General features: G+C 50.2%; 1 protein-coding gene across 2 annotated transcripts in view; it reads right to left on the reverse strand.

Annotated features, from left to right (window-relative positions):
* Positions 1–576: 576 nt before the first annotated feature.
* Positions 577–18,780, reverse strand: part of nfkbid (nuclear factor of kappa light polypeptide gene enhancer in B-cells inhibitor, delta) — a 30,710-nt gene continuing 12,506 nt past the window's right edge. For both annotated transcript variants that reach the window (XM_072266248.1, XM_072266247.1), the window contains exons 5-12: positions 14,969–15,219; positions 13,464–13,569; positions 11,965–12,111; positions 11,521–11,572; positions 6,099–6,271; positions 5,261–5,377; positions 3,446–3,610; positions 577–3,246 (exon numbers count right to left, since the gene is read on the reverse strand). In XM_072266248.1, coding sequence (XP_072122349.1) covers positions 3,181–3,246; positions 3,446–3,610; positions 5,261–5,377; positions 6,099–6,271; positions 11,521–11,572; positions 11,965–12,111; positions 13,464–13,569; positions 14,969–15,219 — 1,077 coding nt within the window. In that variant the 3' untranslated portion in view covers positions 577–3,180. The remainder of the gene's footprint in view (positions 3,247–3,445; positions 3,611–5,260; positions 5,378–6,098; positions 6,272–11,520; positions 11,573–11,964; positions 12,112–13,463; positions 13,570–14,968; positions 15,220–18,780) is intronic.

Raw genomic sequence — 18,780 nt, forward strand, 5'->3', positions numbered from 1 at the left:
CCATGAAGCTAGAAAGTCCACTGAGGAGATTTATGAAGATGATAAGGTCCCGAGTTAGAGGGAGAGGTAGGTCACACACATTGAAGCATAGGAGTCTGAGGAATGGACTTACAAGGACATAGATAGGGTGGATGCACACAGTCTTTTCCTCAGGGTTGCGAATCAAGAATTGGAGGGCCCAGGTTTAATGTCAAAGAGGATCTGAGGGGTAATTTTTTTACCCAGTGGGTAGTCCGTATATGGAATGAGCTACCAGAGGAAGTGGTCAAGGTAGGTACATTAACAACATTCAAAAGATTTTTGGACAGGTACATGGACAGGAAAGGTTTGGTCAGACGCGGATGGGACTAGCATGGATGGGGACCTTGACACAGAGCAGTTGGGCAGGAAGGCCTGCTACTGGGCTGGCTGACCCCATCAGCAACTCCCTTCTTCTAACAGCCTGGCCTGTCACTTGCCTTCCTTGCCTGGTATCTGGTGAACTACCCCTCTGGAGCACACCCACCTGTCAGAGAGAAGAAACACTAACTCACGCAGATTAGTCATTAATTTATTTAAATGATTATAAACTGCTTTACAGACATTAAAGCAAGAAACGCAGGTGGAGATGACCTCATAGAGGTCACACAGAAGTGCAAGAGGCCAACGAAAGTGCATTGTCCCCTGTCCCATGTGCAAGCTCCCCTCCACCTTCTCCCAAAGGCCCCTCGGCTCAGGACACCTTGTTCACTTGTCAGCCCCCTCCCCAGATGTGGGAACTGCGTGGGGGGGGGGGAGGAATTTTACTCGGACGTGGGAAGCTTGCATTTGAGACACATAATTCAGCCATAAGGGTGCGAGGGTGGGAGAGGGGAACGGTCTGGAGCGAGCACCCTCACCCTCCCCTTCCCCACCCACTCCACGAAGGTTGCTGGGCAAATCGGGGGGGGGGGTTGTGTGTTGGCTGTGGAGACCAATCTTGGTGCCGTAGAGGTGGAAAAACTCACCCCTCCCCACCCCAGGTGCGCTCAATAATTGCCCACGTGGAACCTAAGTCCTGCACACAGTGCAGACGCGCGCTCTCAGACACAGACACATCACTCAGATGTTACACACACACACACTCACACACACACATGCGTGCACGCCTCAAGCAGATGTCCATGTACCAAAACACAACGTACCGTCTCACAAAACTGCGAGCCCTCCTTGCCCCCTCTTCCAATGCCTCCCACATGTACAGCCCTCAGTCACAGATACACAGCGGTCCCTTACAAGGGTGTGCGCACGCACACAAGATCTCCCTCATGAACATACGCCTCTCGTTACCTCTTCCTCCAAACACACAGCTTTTCTCTCATGCACAAGCACACACCCTATCATACATAGACACCCACGCAAAAACCCACATTCTCTCTCTCTCTCATGCACACACCCACTCTGAGTGGCCACTTTATTAGGTACGGGAGTGGAACCCAGTGAGGTCTTCTGCTGCTTCAAGGTTCAATGTGTTGTACGTTTAGAGATGCTCTTCTGCACACCACTGTTGTAACGTGTGGTTATTTGAGTTACTGTCACCTTGAAACAGTCTGACCATTCTTGCCTGACCTCTCTCATTAACAAGGTGTTTTCACCCACAGAACCGATGCTCACTGGATGTTTTATTTCCCGTTTTTCACAGCACTCTCTGTAAACTCTAGAGACTGCTGTGCATGAAAATCCCGGGAGATCAGCAGTTTCTGAGATACTCAAACCACCCTGTCTGGCACCAGTAATCATTTCACGGTCAGTCACTTATATCACATTTCTTCCCCCATTCTGATGTTTGGTCTGAACAACAACTGAACCTCTTGACCATGTCGGCATGCTCGTGTACATTGCGTTGCCGTCACATGATTGGCTGATCAGATATTTGCATTAACGAGCAGGTACAAAGGTGTACCTAATAAAGGAGCCATGGAGTTTACATTCTCTCTATTTCACACTCACACACAACCCAGTGCAATGATACACTACACCAGGCCTGGCAATACCCACCCCCACAGGGATTACTGGCAAACGCAGAGCAGCCCTGCAGTGGGTGCGTAAGATGGAGTTCTCCCCACTGGGAGGATTCAGATTTCACAGAAATCAAATAATTGAGGAGGGGATAGAGAGGGGAATCCTCAGATCCTAGCCCTGGCTCAGGGTGAGCAGGAGGACTAGGATGCAATTCATCTCCCCACCATCTCCATTATCCAATCCACCCCCCCCCCCAAGTGAATCTTACTGTCCCAACAGAACAAAAACAGTCCACATTTTTGGCTTGGAGCTCCAAGCCAATTTCGCGCAGAAGACGGGAGAGGGAGATGGGAAGTGAGAGGGGATAGACCATGAGAAATCTCTCTTGCCCCTTTCTCTGTCTCTCTCTCTCTCTCCCCCGCTCCAATTCTTAGGAGGTGGATTAAAAAGGGCGGCTTCCAAAGCCGATAAAATAAACAGCTGGAAGGAGGTGCAGAGATTCCAGGGTGTGGAGGGGATCGCAGTGAGGTGGGGGGTGGAGTGCGTGAAGATTTGGCTGCGGGCGGACTAGGTGTCACTGTGTGCTGCTACACATAGGTCCCTGTGTGGGGTGGGGGTGTTTGAAGGCAGATGAGACCAACACCCCCCCCCCCACCACCACCCTTTCGCCACGCACTCTGCCCACACGAGGAGGTGGGGTCAGCCATGGGTTGTCTCTCTGCACCTTCTTCCAGCAGGAAATGGGAACAGAATAAATTATTTCAGTTGAGTGATGAGGGAGGGACGGTGGGAAAGGGGGACGAGGCAGAGGAGGAGAGAGAGAAGAGGTGGAAGTGGATAAAGGAAGAGGGAGGATTAAAAGAGGGGTAAGGAGTGATAGGGAAGTGATAAGGAAGGGATAGGGATGGTGGAAGTGAGGACAGAGAAAAGAAAGGGAGATAGAGTAAGAGGGGAGGGAAGGGTGGAAAAGAGAGGGCTAATAGAGGGGGAGGCTGAGTAATGGGGAAAGAGGGAAGGAAGCAGGGAGGGAGAGAGCATAGTAGGTGAAGGAAGAGGAGAAGAGGAAGGGAATGAGGGAGGGAGGGGTTTGAGGGCTAAATGGGGAAGGAGACGGATGTTTCCTCCCGACGGGAGTGACACGGATTCCATCCAGTGGAGGGATACACGGGGACTGAAAATAGTCCAGGTCTGTGATGGGTCCTATGAGGATCCGACTCTGTGATTGGTCGACAAGGCAAGGCGGCCTCTCTTCAACAAATGTTTCATCTGCGGAGGCAATGGAGAGTCATCAGAGAGGGAGGCGATTCAGATGAGACGGAGATTTGGGTTGAGCTGTGGGACTTGGGATATGAGGACCCTCAGGGCCCCCAGCCCCCTGGGCTTGGCCTCAGTACGCTACCCCCCCCCCCACCACCCCATATTTGACAGGACACTCATCGTCCTGCACTTGACCCCAGTTCCTCACCTGCTCGCCATGAGGGCTGTTGGGCAGGAGGTGACCCGGCTGCTCATTCTCCAAGTTCCGGATGCTGGGATCGGCCCCACAGTCCAGCAGCAGCCGGATGATCTGCTCTTGGTTCCGGTCTCCATGCAGTCCGGCAGCCATGTGCAGTGCGGTGTTCCCATGGGCCTGTGGACAAAGAGGCAACGTTACCGGGGGATCTTTCCGGCCACGACCCCTGGCTCCTGAACCTGCAGGGCATGGCATCCTAACCTTGAACCTGCAGGGTGTGACCTCTTGACCTTGAAAATGGAGGGCATAACCTCCAGACCGCTGAACCTGTGGGACACGACCCCTGAATTCCCAAGACTGTGGGGCATGACCACCTGACTGCTCACCCTGCAGTGTACGACCCCTCCCAACCCTTGAACATGTGGTTCATGGTCATTGACCCTGCAGCCACAGGCCATGGCCCCGACCTTTAACACTTGAGTGAAACCCTTGCCCTCACACCATCACCTTTATATCACAGTATCTGACCACAGGAGGGCATGAACCTCATCCTCAAAGCATGTTGCCCTTGACCCCGTCAAACACCCTGACTTTCCAAAGACTCAACCCATGCTCCTCTGACCTGGCAGAGCATGACCCCTGAACCCAGGAAATGTGACCCTCTGACACTGCAAAAGGGCAAAAACCCTTGACCCCCAATGGGATGGGCTTGACTTGGTAGAGCATGACCTTTAACCACTGAAGAGGAAGAGATACTGTCCAGAAATACAAAAGATATTTGTGGAGATGAGGGTAGACGGGGCAGTGAAGAAGGCACTTCACTGTCCTGGCTTTCGTTAGTCAAGGCCATGACTACAGGAGTTGGGAGGTCACGTTGCAGCTGTAGAGGCCGCACATGGAGTATTGTGTTCAGTTTTGGTCGCCCTGCTGTGGGAAAAATGTTATTAAACAGGACAGAGGAGATTGACTGGAATGTTGCCAGGACTCAAGGGCTTGAGATATAGGGAGAGGTTAGAAAGGGTGGGATATTATTCCTTAGTGCGTAGGAGACTAATGATTTTACAGAGGTGGTAAAAAACCTTGAAGGGCATGGATAGGTTGACTGTGCTCAGTCTTTTCCCCAGGGTTAGAGAACCAAGAACTACAGGGCACAGGTTTAAGGTGAGAGGGGAGAGATTTAATAGGAACCTGAGGGGAAACTACTTTACTCAGAGGGTGGCTGTACATGGAACGGGCAGCCAGAGGAAGTGGCCAAAGCAGGTACTATTCATCGTCATCTTCATGTACCGTGTTGTATGACGTGGGCAATGATGGTCTCACGACCATGATTGTTCTTGGTAAGTGCTTCTACAGAAGTGTTTTGCCATTGCCTTCCTCTGGGCAGTGTGACCCCAGCCGTTGTCAATACGCTTCAGTGATGATCTGCAGATTATTTTGTATTTGGAGGTGATCTGCCTGGCGTCAGTGGTTGCGTAACCAGGACTTTATCACCAGGCGCTCAAACAACCATCCACCACACACTCACGTGGCTTCACGTGACCCTGATCGGAGTAGGCAGGCGCCACACCTTTCCCTGCAGGCTAGCGGAAGGAGGGAACACCTTTCACCTCTTTTGGTAGGGACTTATCTCCACCCTATCACCCTACAGTTACAATGTTTAAAGGATAGGAAGGGTGTACAGGGATACGAATTAAGCACAGGACTGGCATTAAATGTGGACGTGGTTCAGAGCTGAGGGGCCTGTTTACCCTCAGACAGTCACTGACCTCTGCACACTGCCTCCCGCCACCCTGCCCCACCCCACCCCACACTCAAGGGCCCAGGCACCTTCAGGTTGACGAATTCCTGGACCCGAGGGTTGGGCAGCTGCAGAATGAACTGGACCAGGGAGATGTTCCCGTCCTGCACGGCCTGGTGGAGGATGCTCATGCTGCTCTTCACGTCCTGCACAACGGATGGGACAACCGTCAGCTGAGGGAGGGGCGGTGAGGAGGGTGTGTCATGCCGGGGGGAGGGGCGGCGAGGAGGGGTTGTCACACTGGGGGGAGGGGCGGCGAGGAGGGGGTGTCACGCCGGGGGGAGGGGCGGCGAGGAGGGGGTGTCACGCCGGGGGGAGGGGCGGCGAGGAGGGGGTGTCACGCCGGGGGGAGGGGCGGCGAGGAGGGGGTGTCACGCCGGGGGGAGGGGCGGCGAGGAGGGGGTGTCACGCCGGGGGGAGGGGCGGCGAGGAGGGGGTGTCACCCCGGGGGGAGGGGCGGCGAGGAGGGGGTGTCACCCCGGGGGGAGGGGCGGCGAGGAGGGGGTGTCACACTGAGAGAGGGGCTGGCATGCCGATGGAGGGGCAGTGAGGAGAGAGTGTCACACTGAGGAGCGGCGGCGCGGAGGGAGTGGCACGCTGAGAGAGGGGCTGGCACGCTGATGGAGGGGCAGCGAGGAGAGAGTGTCATGCTGAAGGAGGGGCAGCACGGAGGGTGTGGCACGCTGAGGGAGGGACTGGCACGCTGATGGAGGGGCAGCAAGGAGGGGGTATCACGCTGAGAGAGGAGCTGGCATGCTGAGGGAGGGGCGGCATGGAGGGAGTGGCATGCCAAGGGAGGGGTGGCGAGGATGGAGTGATGTATCCAGAGAGGGCTGACGAGGAGGGAGCACCACCAGTGACAGATACCTGGGAGAAGATGGATGCCCCCATATTCAGCAGGTGAATGATACACTGCAGGATGTCCTGAGCAAGGTTTTGGAGACCCCTGCATGTCTCCCTTCCGAACCTCCGGATATCCCACTCCTTCCTAATGCTGCTGCAGCCGTGGGCTTTGACAGCACAGTGCAGAGGCGTAAACCCTAGGGAATATCAGGACATCGTTAGATTAAGGACACTCATAACAGCCTGTAAGATAGTTGGAAATCATGGAAACAGATCCCATCCCGTCACTGTGTGGGGAATCACAGACACAGACCCCGTCCCATCCCGTCACCATGTGGGGGGAATCACAGACACAGACCCCATCCCATCACCGTATGGTGGAATCACAGACACAGACCCCGTCCTGTCACTGTGTGGGGGAAATCACAGACACAGACCCCGTCCTGTCACCGTGTGGGGGAATCACAGACACAGATCCCATCCCATCACTGTGCGGGGGGAATCACAGACACAGACCCCGTCCCATCACCGTATGGGGGAATCACAGACACAGACCCCGTCCTGTCACTGTGTGGGGGGAATCACAGACACAGACCCCGTCCCGTCACTCTGTGGGGGAATCACAGACACAGACCCCGTCCTGTCACCGTGTGCGGAGAATCACAGACACAGACCCCGTCCTGTCACCGTGTGGGGGATTCATTAGTTAAGCAAACAGAAAGGAGGTTCTGTGGACAAGAATGAGATACCCAGATGACATGTTGTCTCCCAGATGCCAGGGTCTTGGATATGGACAGAGTTTTCAGCATTCTTAAGTGGGAGGGTGAGTAGCAGATCTCCACATCAGTGCCAGTGACATAGGTTTGAAGAGGGACGAGGTTCTGCAATGTGAGTTTCAGGGACTTAAGTGCTACTTTAAAGTACAGGATCACCAGGGTTGTGATCTCAGGTTTGCTACCTCTGCCACATGCTAGTGAGGCCAGAAATAGGATTATACAGTTTTAACATATGGCTAAGGAGTTGGTGTAGGAGGGAGGGCTTCATATTTTTGGATCATTGGGCTCTTTTCCTGAGAAGGTGGGACCTGTACAGAAGAGACAGTTTGCACCTAACTGGAGGGTGACTCATATCCTCAAGGGAAGAGAGGGGGGGCGGGGAAGAACCAGAGTGCCAGAACAGATACTACACTGGTTGTAAAGATAGATGTTATTAAGACCTCAGACAAAGCCAGGAAGCAAAAGGTTGAGCAAGATGGGACTAATATTCTGAGTTGAGTGTATTATAATGCAAGAAGTATTGTAGGAAAGGTGGATGAGCTCGGGCCTTGGATCAACACAGGGAATTATAATATTGTAGCCATAAGTGAGACTTGGTTGCAGGAGGGGCACGGCTGGCAGCTCAATATTCCAGGGTTCCGTTGTTTTAAATGTGACAGAGTGGGGGGGGGATTAAAGGAGGAGGGGTGGTGTTCCTATTCACGGAAAACATCCACAGCAGTGCTCAGTCAGGACAGACTGGAGAAATTGTTCAGTGCTTTGTGGGTAGAACTGGGGAATAGGAAGAGTATGATCACCTTAATGGGGCTATATTATAGACCACCCAAAAGGAACAAATTTGTAGAGAGATTTCAAACAGTTGCAAGAAACACAAGGCTGTGATAGTAGGTGATTTTAACTTTGACATATTGACTGGGACGTTCATACTGTAAAAGGATTAGATTGGATAGAGTTTGCCAAATGCATTCAGGAAAGTTTCCTTCACCAGTACATAGAAGTCCCAGTGAGAGAGTGTGCAATGCTTTAAGGGAATGAGACAGGCCAGGTGACGGGTTTGTGTAGGGCGGGGATCCCCAAATCTTTTTAAGCCATGGAACAATATCATTAAGCAAGGGGTCCATGAACCCCAGGTTAGGAACCCTTGGACTTTTAGGGGAGCACTTTGCATCTAGTGGTCATAATGCCATTAGTTTCGAGGTAATTATGGAAAAAGATAGGTCTGGTCCTCGAATTGAGATTATAATTTGGAGAATGGCCAATTTTGATGGTATCAGAAAGGATCTGGTAAGAGTGAATTGGGACAGGCTGTTTTCTAGCAAAGGTGTACTTGGTAAGTGGGAGGGGGACTTCAAAAGTAAAAGTGTGGGAGCACGAAGCTTGTACGTGCCTGTCAGAATAAAAGGCAAGGATGACAGATTTAGGGAACATTGGTTTTTAAGAGATATTGAGGCCCAGGCTTAGAGAAGGGAGTTGCACAGCAGGTACAGGCAGGCAGGAGCAAATGAGGTAGTTGAGGAGTATAAGAAATGCAAGAGAACACTTAGGAAGGAAATCAGGAGAGCTAAAAGAAAGCACGAGCAAGCAAAGTGAACCCTATTGGCTTCCACAGTATGTTAAGAGCAAAAGAACAAAATTGGTCCACTAGAAGATTAGAATGGTAATCCACGTGTGGAGCCAAAGGAGACGGGGAGAACTTAAATGGATTCTTTTCAATGTGTATTTACTCAGGAGATGGACACAGAGTCTATGGAAGTGAGGCAAAGCAGCAGTGAGTTCCTGGGCCCTATACAGATTTACAGAGGAGGAGGAGGTGTTTGCTGTCTTGAGGCAAATCAGAGTGGACAAATCCCCACGGCCTGACAAGGTGTTCCTGTGGACTCTGTGGGAGGACAGTGCAGAAACTGCCGGGGCCCCAGCAGAGATATTTAAACCATCCTCAGCGACAGGTGAGGTACTGGAGAATTGGAGGATAGCTAACATTGTTCTGTTGTTTGAAAAAGGCTCTATGAATAAACCAGGAAATTATCGGCCAGTGAGTCTGACATCAGTTGTGGGAAGGTTATTGGAAAGTATTCTAAGAGACTGGAATTATGAATATTTGGATAGACAGGAATTGATTAGGGATAGTCAGCATGGCTGTTTGAGTGTTAAATCATATCTAACTAATTTTGTAGAGTTTTTGATGAAGTTATCAGGACAGTTGAAGGCAACACAGTGGATGCAGATTCAGTTGCTTGGTATTCAAAGTGAGGTAGTAAATTGGATTAGACATTGGCTTTGTGGGAGAAGCCTGCAAGTGTTAGTAGATGGTTGTCTTTCTTACTGGAGGCCTGTGACTAGTGGTGGGCCAGAGGGATTGGTGCTGGCTCTGTTGTTGTTCGCCATCTATATCAGTGATCTGGATGATAATGTGGTTAACTGGATCAGCATATTTGTGGATGACACCAAGAATGTAGTGGACTGCGATGAAGACTATCAAAGCTTGCAGCTGGATTTGGATCATCTGGAAAAGTGGGCTGAACAAATGGCAGATGGAATTTAATGCAGACAAGTGTGAGGTTTTGCACTTTGGGAGACCAACCAGGGTAGGTCTTGCACAGTGGTGGTCGGGCACTGAGGATTGTGGTAGAACAAAGGGATCTGGGAATTCATTGAGAGTGACATCACAGGTAGATAGGGTCATTAAGAAAGCTTTTGGCACATTAGCATTCATAAATCGAAGTATTGAGCACGGGAGGGATGTTTTGTGGAAGTTGTAAGATGATGGCGAGGCCTAATTTGAAGTATTGTGTTCAGTTCTATTCACCTACCTGCAGGAAAGATATAAATAAGTTTGAAGGAGTACAGAGAACATTTACAAGGATGTTACCAGGACTGGAGGACCTTGAGTTATAAGGAAAGATTGAATAGATTAGAACTTTATTCCCTAGAATGTAGAATACTGAGGGGAGATTTGATAGAATTGTACAAAATTATGAGAGTTATAGATAGGGTAAGTGCAAGCAGGCTTTTTACATGAATGGGCAAGGTAGGGATGGCTATGTTGTAAATGCAGGTTGATGGGAGTAGGCAGTTTAAATGGTTCGGCACAGACTAGGTGGGCCAAAGAGCCTGTTTCTGTGCTGTAGTTTTCTGTGACTCACACAGACCACACCCTGACACTGTATGGGAGAATCAGACACAGATCTCATCACATCACAGCATGGCAGACATTTACCCTGACCCGTCTCCGTGTGCGAGAATCGGAGACACAGACTCCGTCCTATCATTGTGTGGGGGAGATTGCAGACACAGGTTCTGTCCCGTCGCCCTGAGAGGGAGATCACAGAAACAGACCCCATCCCATCACTGTGTGGGGGAGATCGCAGACACAGGTTCTGTCCCGTTACCGTGTAGGGGAAGTCACACACAGCATTCAATTTGAGGTAGTAAATTGGATTAGACATTGGCTATTGGGCGGTGGGTGGGTGGAGGGGAGTCTCATACTCTCAGTCGCTTCACGCCACAGAAACCAGCATGAGCACTGGCCTGATGGGCCTCAAGGCTTGGGACAGACTTTGACTTTTTATCCCATTATCGGGTGGGGGAATCACAGACACAGAACCCATCTCCTCACTCTATTTAGGGGAAGTTACAGACTCCCATCCCAAGATTAAAAGGTCTTCGGCCTGAAACCTTCAACCTCTCTGTCTCTTTTCACTTGCTGCCTGAGCTGCTGAGTAAATGTTCCCAGTACTTTCTCTTAATGCTTTCTGGTAAAATGGTCCCCTGTGTAAATTATTGGAAATCTTTAATGCTGGAAATAATATTTTGCCATGGCACATGATGCACACCACAAGTTGTTCACATTTTACTCACTCACATGTTCTTGTTTGCAAAAGCTCTCCAATGCCTCTACTTTCTGATAAATTTGGCACGGCTCCATTGACCCTCACCAATGGTACAGCTGCACCGTGGAAAATGCATCATGGCTTGGCAAGACAACTGCCCTGCCCGTGATCATAAGAAACGACTAGAGCTGCAGACACAGCTTGGCACATCACAGAAACCAGCCTCCCCTCCATCGACTGCCTACACTTTTCACTAACTCGGGAAAGCAGCCAGCACAATCAAAGACCCCGCCTAGCCCGGGCATTCCACCTTCTCCTCCCTCTCATTGGGTAGAAGATACAAAAGCCCGAAAGCAGAAACCACCAGGCACAAGGACAGCTTCTGCCCCACTGTCATAAGATTATTGATCAGACCTTGTGTGATAAGATGGACTCTTGGCCTTACAATCAACCTCATTATGATCATGTACATTAAAGATCACCTGCACTGCACTTTTATGGTCACCTTTTAACTTTATTGCATTCTGTTATTGTTTTACCTTGTACTGACTCAATGTGTACTGATCTGATCTGTATGAACAGAATGCAAGACAAACTTTTCACTGTACCTCTGTACATGTGACAACAATAAACTAATTCCAAGACCAAAGCCTTTCAGCCAATGGGAAAGTACCTCTGGAAACCCCTGATGTATAAACCAATTACCAGACTCTACAGAGGAAGATCCCATAATGTGACAATACCCCAAGGGGAAAAGTCCTTCTGAGGGAAATAGTATGTAATTAACAATCAGTGTGTAATTATTAGACAATGGTTGACAATAACACTTCTAGAAATTACCTTCGTAGTTTCGAGCCTCAATATTAACTTGTACCCCAGTCCACTGGACAGCCTGTGGGAGAGAGCAAGATTAGTGAAATCTTCCCAGCACACACTCTCAAGGTCAGACACAGAGTGAATCTCCCTCCACTCCGTCCCATCACACACTCCCAGGGTCAGACACAGAGTGAATCTCCCTCCACTCCATCCCATCACACACTCCCGGGGTTAGACACAGAGTGAAGCTCCCTCCATTCCGTCCCATCACACACTCCCGGGGTCAGACACAGAGTGAAGCTCCCTCCACTCCACCCCAACACACACTCCCGGGGTTAGACACAGAGTGACGTTCCCTCCACACTGTCCCATCACACACTCCCGGGGTTAGACTCAGAGTGAAGCTCCCTCCACACTGTCCCATCACACACTCCCGGGGTCAGACACGGAGTAAAGCTTCCTTGTTACCTGCAGAATCTGCGGATAGCCCTCCGTGGCGGCGAGATGGAGGACGGTTTGCCCTTTCAGGTCTGTAGCTCGGACATCAGCTCCCAGCTCAATCAGGTCATACACGATCTGGGGCTGGTTTGCTGTCACAGCCACCAGCAGTGGTGTCTATGGTGGGATAGGTGGGGGGAGTGAGAGAGAGGTCGATGGAGGGGCCGAGAAATAGAGGTTGGGAAGGAGAGAGAGGGAGGAAGTGAGAGAGAGAGAGAGAGAGAGAGAGAGAGAGAGATTTAGAGAGAGAGTCAATCATGCAATTTGCCACTGGGAATGCAACTCACAGACACGGCCCTTTTGAACCAAACAATTCATGCCAACCCACCCATATAGTCCCAATTCCTCTTTTCAGCCCATATCCCTCATAGCTCCACCCCTGCCCCTCCCCACCCCCACCATACACGTATGTTCCTGTCCAAGTGCTTTGTAAACAATACTATTGTATCTGCCTCAACCACTTCCTCTGGCAGCTCGTTCTGTATACCCAGCACTTTCTGGATGAAAAAAGCTTTCCTCTCATGTCCCTTTTTAAACCTTTCTTTCTTGCCCTCAATCTTTGTCCCCTAGTTTTGGACTCCCCTGCCCTGGGGAAAAGACTGTGGCCATCCACTTTATCAATGCCTGTCATAATTTGAAACACTTCCGTAAGGTCCCCCCTGATTTCTATCCCAGGACCCTCTCCTCAACAACCCAAACCAGCCACTGGGCCTCCTGTGCCTATCAGTGACCCCATCCAGGCCAAACTGAGCATAGAGATACAAAGGGTCACTCAGACACAAAAAAGGCCATTTGGCCCACCAAATCCATGCTGACCATCAGCAACCCATTTACACCCATCCTGTTTCATCCTCCCTTCAGCTTTCCACTGATGACTCCCCTCGGCCTCGCACGGGGGGCGGGGTGGGGGGTGGATTCACAGTGGTCCATTAACCCAGCCCGCACTTCGTTTTTTGGGGATGTGGGAGGGACCTGGAGTACCTGGGGGGGAACCTACAGGGTCATAATGAGACTGTATAAATAGAATGTGTGTAAATATATATATACATATAGACATATATACACACACACACACACTCTCTCTTTGTATCTATCCCAATGTCTCCCACCATCTATCTGTCTCTCCCATCTTTGTCTGTCTGTCTCCCTCCCCTTTCCTCCTCCTCTCTCTCCCCCTCCTTCCCCTCTCCCTCTCCCCCTTTCCCCCCTCCCTCTCCGCCTTTCCCCCTTCTCCCTATATCTCTCTGTCTCTCCCCATCACTCTCTCTCATGCACACACTCCCAATCTCTCTCACTCTCACTCTATACCCGTCTCCCTTTCTCTTACAAACTCCAACCACACACACCCACTGAGCTTCACAGGGGAATGGGTCTCTCTGCCCCTCGCACGCCGCCCCACTGTGCCAGTCCCAACCTACGTGTGGGAGGCCTTGCCGAGTGCCACGTCCACGGGCTGGGGTCTTGCTTACCTTGCCCTTGTGCTCCCGCACCTCCAGGCCCTTGAGTCTGCATACCCTCTCAGCGGTGGCAAAAGCAAACTCCCGCATCCCCTTGGCTGCGTAGATGTGCAGGACCCTGCCACAGGAAGAACGCGTTAACGGGAGGCGGCGTTGCTGAAGACTGGGGTTGGGGAGTCAGACTGGCACGAGGGGTGCACGAGGGACAGGGGGTAGGTGGGGTACGGGGACAGACGAGCAAGCAAGATCAGCCTGCTGGGGCGGAGAGGCGAGTGTAAAGCAGAGTGTGCATGCAAGGATAAACACGGGGCAGGATGAGTGTGGCAAATAGCTGTGTGTGCCAGATGAGTGTGTAAGGATATGTATTGGAGGATAAGTGTGCAAGGTGAGTATGGCAAGTGAGAATATGAGAATAAGTGGGGATGAGTGAGGGTGCGAGGGTCTGGATGTGCACGGACATGAGTGCCAGGCATTCTGCACGTGCAAAGATTAGTGCAGAAGGCAAAGTGTGTGAGGGGAAGGGAGTAGAATAGTGAGTGTGGCAGATGAACGTGCAAGGATTAACACAGGAAATCCAAAGAGCAGGGCGGACAAGAGTGAATGTGGCAGATGGGTGGGTGAGGATAAATATCGAAGGGTAAGTGTGCAAGGAGTGGGATACACATGGATAAGTATGGAAGGGTGAGTGCACAAGATTATAGGTGTGCAAGATCAAGTGTGGAGTAGACGGACATGCAATGAATAGCACATAAGCGTGAGTGTGTAAGAGTGTGTGGCAGCTGAGCAGACATGGAGAGCTGTGGTGCAAGAGGCAGGGCACGCAAGAACTAAGCATGGCAGATGGTTGTGCAAATATTAGCACATATGAATGTGAGAGGGGCCGGGTATTTATGTTGGAGGGTAAGCGTAGAGGGAGCATGGTGTGCAAAGGTGAGTGTGGCAGATGAGCTTGCAAAGGTAAGTGTAAGAGTCAGTGTGCAATCACCAAGGTGTGCGAGAATGAGTGTGGTGGACAGATCTAAGGGTGCAAAAGTGAGCGTGCAAGAACAAACGAGACAGTAGAGCATATCAGTACAGGAGGTTCAGTGTGCAAGGAGAGGGAATGTAAGAATGAATATGGCAGATGAGTGTTGAAAGGTGTGTGCAAGGAGAGGGGGATGTAGTTAGAAAGCACAACAACTGAGTACACAAGGATTAGTGGAGGGCTGGCATGTGCGTGAATGGGTGCAATAGCTGAGAGTGCAAGAATTAGTGCAAAATGGTGTATGCAAGGGACAAGGTACAAGTAACAAGTGTGACAGCTGAGTGTGCGAAGGTCAATGCAGAAGGGTGGGTGTGCAAAGCAAATCCATGCAAGAGTGTGACATGAGCGAGCAAGGACTGATGCAGAAGAGGCAGAGTGCGCACGAACGAGTGTGGTTGAGGTATGTGTGAGGATTAGAGCGAGAGAGCACGCGTGTGGGGGAGAGCAAGCGCGAGGGTGCGTACATGTTGGAGCCGAGCAAGCACGCACTCACGTGTCTCCGTCGTGGTCGGGCTGCAGCAGCTCAGACACCTGCATCCGCTGGACCGTCCTGCGAGCTTCCTCCAGCTGGGGTCCGCCCAGGGGCTGGGGTGGAAAGGTGGAATGCCCCACCGTCAGTCCCGAGGGGAGGTAGGGGACTGGAGTAGGGTCGTCCTGCTGGGCGCAGGCCCCTGATCCCACCCAATGCGGCAAGACCGGACACGGGGGCTCAAGTGGTAGCAGGTTAGGTCCCGGAATCAGGGGCTGTGGGGAGGAGAGGGGTTCTTTACAGCGGACAGCTCCTCCTCTCTCCCTCCCTTGTGCTTTCTCTGTCCCTCCTTCCTCCCTCTTTTTCCCTTCTTAATCCTCCACCCTCCCTCCCCACTCTCTGCCCCTTCCTCTTCCTTCTCCCACTACCTCCCCATCTCCCTCCTCCCCTCCCCATTCCCTCCTTACTCCATCCTACCCTCATTCCTCTCTTACCCTTCCTTCTTCCTCTCTATCCTCCCCTCCCCACTAACTTCCCTTTCCTCCTCCTACTTTGCTTTCTCATCCCCTCCAACCCTCTGTCCCTGTTCTCTGCCCACCTCTCCTTCCCTCCTACCTCTGCCCAATCCTTCCCTCCATCAGTTTTCTTTCTCCTCATCCCCTACTTCCCTTCTCTCCCTCCCTTCCAACCCATTCGCCTCCCCTTCTGCCTCCCCTCCTGGACCCACCCACTCTCTTCCCCTTACCCTGCTTCCCACCCCTCCCTCCCCTCAATAGTCATACAGCACAGAAAAAAGCCCTTTAACCCAACTCTTTCTTGCCTACCAAGATTCCCATCTTGTGCCCATATTTCAGCTGCTAAACCTTCCCTATCCATGGACCTCATCAAACGTCATTTAATTTTTGTTAACGTATCTGCCTCAACCACTTCCTCTGGCAGCTCATTCCATATACAGACCATCCTCTGGGTGAAAAACCTTCCTCAGGTAACTAACTATTAAGTCTCCCCTCTCTCACCTTAAACCTGTGCCCTCTAGTTGTTGGTTCCCCAAACCCTGGTGACAAGACTGTGTGCATTTACCCCATTTATGCCCCTCATAATTTCATACTTGTCCATATCACCAACATAAGACCAATTCCCAGGTCTCCCCCACCCCTCCCCCATCGCCAGGAATCCAATGTACACAGTAACTAATTAACTAATCTTCCAGAGACAACTCAAGAGAATCAGCAATCCCGTGGGTGAAGTCACACAGTAAGGAAACAGGCCCTGCAGCCCAACTCGTCCATGCCAACCAGGATTCCCATCCCAAGCTAGAACCATTTGCCTGCATTTGGCCCATATTCGTCTATACCAGGGGTTCCCAACCTGGGGTTCTCGGACCCATCGGTTGATGGTAAGGCTCCATTGCGTAAAAAAGGGTCGGGAACCCCTGCTCTAAACCTTTTCCTATTCATTTACCTGTCCAGGTGTCATCTGAATGTTAATGTACCTGTCTCACCCACATCACTCGTTCTATAAACGGGCCACCCTCTGGGTGAAGAATCTACCCCTCAGGTTCCTATTCAATCTCCCCCCTCTCACCTTTAACCCTGTGCCCTCTAGTTCTAGATACTCCAACCCTGGGGAAGAAGTCTCTGCAGATTCACCCTGTCTCTGCCCCTCATGATTTTATACCTCTACAAAATCCTACACTCCAAGGAAAAAGGTTGCAACTTGCTCAACCTCCCTCTATAGCTCAATCCCTCGAGTCCTGGTAACGTTCTTGTAAAACTTCTCTGCTCTCTTTCCAATGTAATGACATCCTTCCTATAGCTGGGTGACTAAACCTGAAAACAATATCCCAGGTGTGGCCTGACCAACATCTTGTAAAACTGCAACATAATGTCTGAACTCCTGTACTCAGTTGCTGTGACTGATGAAGGCCAGCCTGCTGAATGCCTTCTGCACTGCCTTGTCCATCTGTGAGTCCATTTTCAGGGAACCATATACTTGTACTCCTAGGTTCCTCTGTTCTGCAACACTCCCCAGGGCCCGGCCATCTACTGTGAAAGCCCGGGGCCCGGCCGTCTACTGTGAAAGTCCTGCCCTTGTCTGTTTTCCCAACACCTCACACTCACACCTCCCACTTGTCGTTCCTCGGCTACCTGACCCAGCTGATCAGGATGCCCCTGTAAGTCCTGACAACCAGCTATTTTAGTGTGAATTGCAAACTTCAGCTCATCTGCCTTTGACTGTGGAAATGGAACAGATTCTTCGTTCAGGCATTAGGGTCCCACACCACCAGGTTCCGGAACCAACAGCCATCATCTTGTCTCCTGAACCCGTGTGGACAACTTCATCAACCACCATCTGAACTGATTCCATGACCTACAGATTCAATTTCAAGGACTTCTTTACCATTCATGTTCTCAGTATTTTCTGTATTTGCACATTTTCTCTTCTTTTGTACATTGATTGTGGGTCAGTATTTATTTATGTATAGTTTTTCAGAAACCCCCTCTTTATTGTTCTTGTAAATGCCTGCAAGCAAATGAATCTTGAGGCAGTATATGGTAAGATATAGGAACATTAGATAATAAATTTACATTGAACTTTGAACTTTTCAATGGTTTTCCCAAGTAATGTTACGTCTTAGTTTGGAAAAAACTAGAAGTAGAACTTTTGATCCCCGATTTGATTTTGAGAGAAGGTGGAGCTCTTTTGCTAAATATTATCATTTAATTTGAATCAATTTACATGGTTTCCTTCCAAATTTATGTTATATAAATATGATTTGGTGGTTGTTGTTTTCTTTTTCTTCTTTTACACAAACGTGTATATATAAATGATTGTAAGACGTATTGCTCCGGGAGTTAGTTCCTAATGGGTTTTTTTTCTTGTTTTGTTTTATAGTTAGTGGGTTTTTTTTAGTTAGTTGGGGTTCTCTTTTTTTCCTTCTCTTCCTTTTATAAATTTTTTTTTCATTAGCATATATGCTTTTTTTCAGCTTTATTAATTATATACATACTAATTTGTTGAATTTCTGCATTTTATAGCTGTGGAAGATTATATAATTAATAAAAAGATTTAAAGATGGAAAAAGAAAAGCTGAACTTTTGACCCAAGCTCAGGACTGACACGTCACTGATTACTCAGGGCAGACAAGGAGGACAACCTCACTTGTGCACAGCAAGATCCCATGACCATCATGATCATTAAGAAAGCTCACCAACACCTCTACTTCCTCGGGAGGCTAAAGGAATTTGGCACATCCCCATTGACCCTCACCAATATGTATCAATGATCCACAGGAAGCATCCCAGCCGGATGTATCACAGCTTGGTACGGCAACTGCTCCGCCCGCGGCCGCAGGAAACTGCAGAGCGTTGTGGACACAGCTCAGCACATCATGGAAACCAGCCTCCCCTTCGATGGACTGTCTGCAGTTTCCCTTGCCATAGTAAAACAGCCAGCATAATCAAAGACCTTACCTACTCTGAACATTCTCTCTCCCATCAGGCAGAAAATTCGAAAGCCTGAGAGCACCAGGCTCAAAGACAATTTCTACCCCACTATTATCAGACTCCCTTGCATCATAAGTTGGATTCTTGACCTCACAGTCTACCTTGTTATGATCCTGCACTTCTATCATTTACCCGCACTGCACTTTATTCTGCGTTCTGTTATTGTCTTACCTTGTTCTGCACTGTTGCAATAATCTGATCTGTATGAACAGACAAGGTTTTCACTGTATCTCAATACATGTGACAAAAGAATAAACCAATATCAAATTCCACGACCACAAGGAAGAAGGCATGCCAACGTCTCTACCTGCCCCACTCCTAAGCTAACCC

Source organism: Mobula birostris, chromosome 8 (genome assembly GCF_030028105.1).
Source record: "Mobula birostris isolate sMobBir1 chromosome 8, sMobBir1.hap1, whole genome shotgun sequence".
NCBI classification, from domain to species: domain Eukaryota; kingdom Metazoa; phylum Chordata; class Chondrichthyes; order Myliobatiformes; family Myliobatidae; genus Mobula; species Mobula birostris.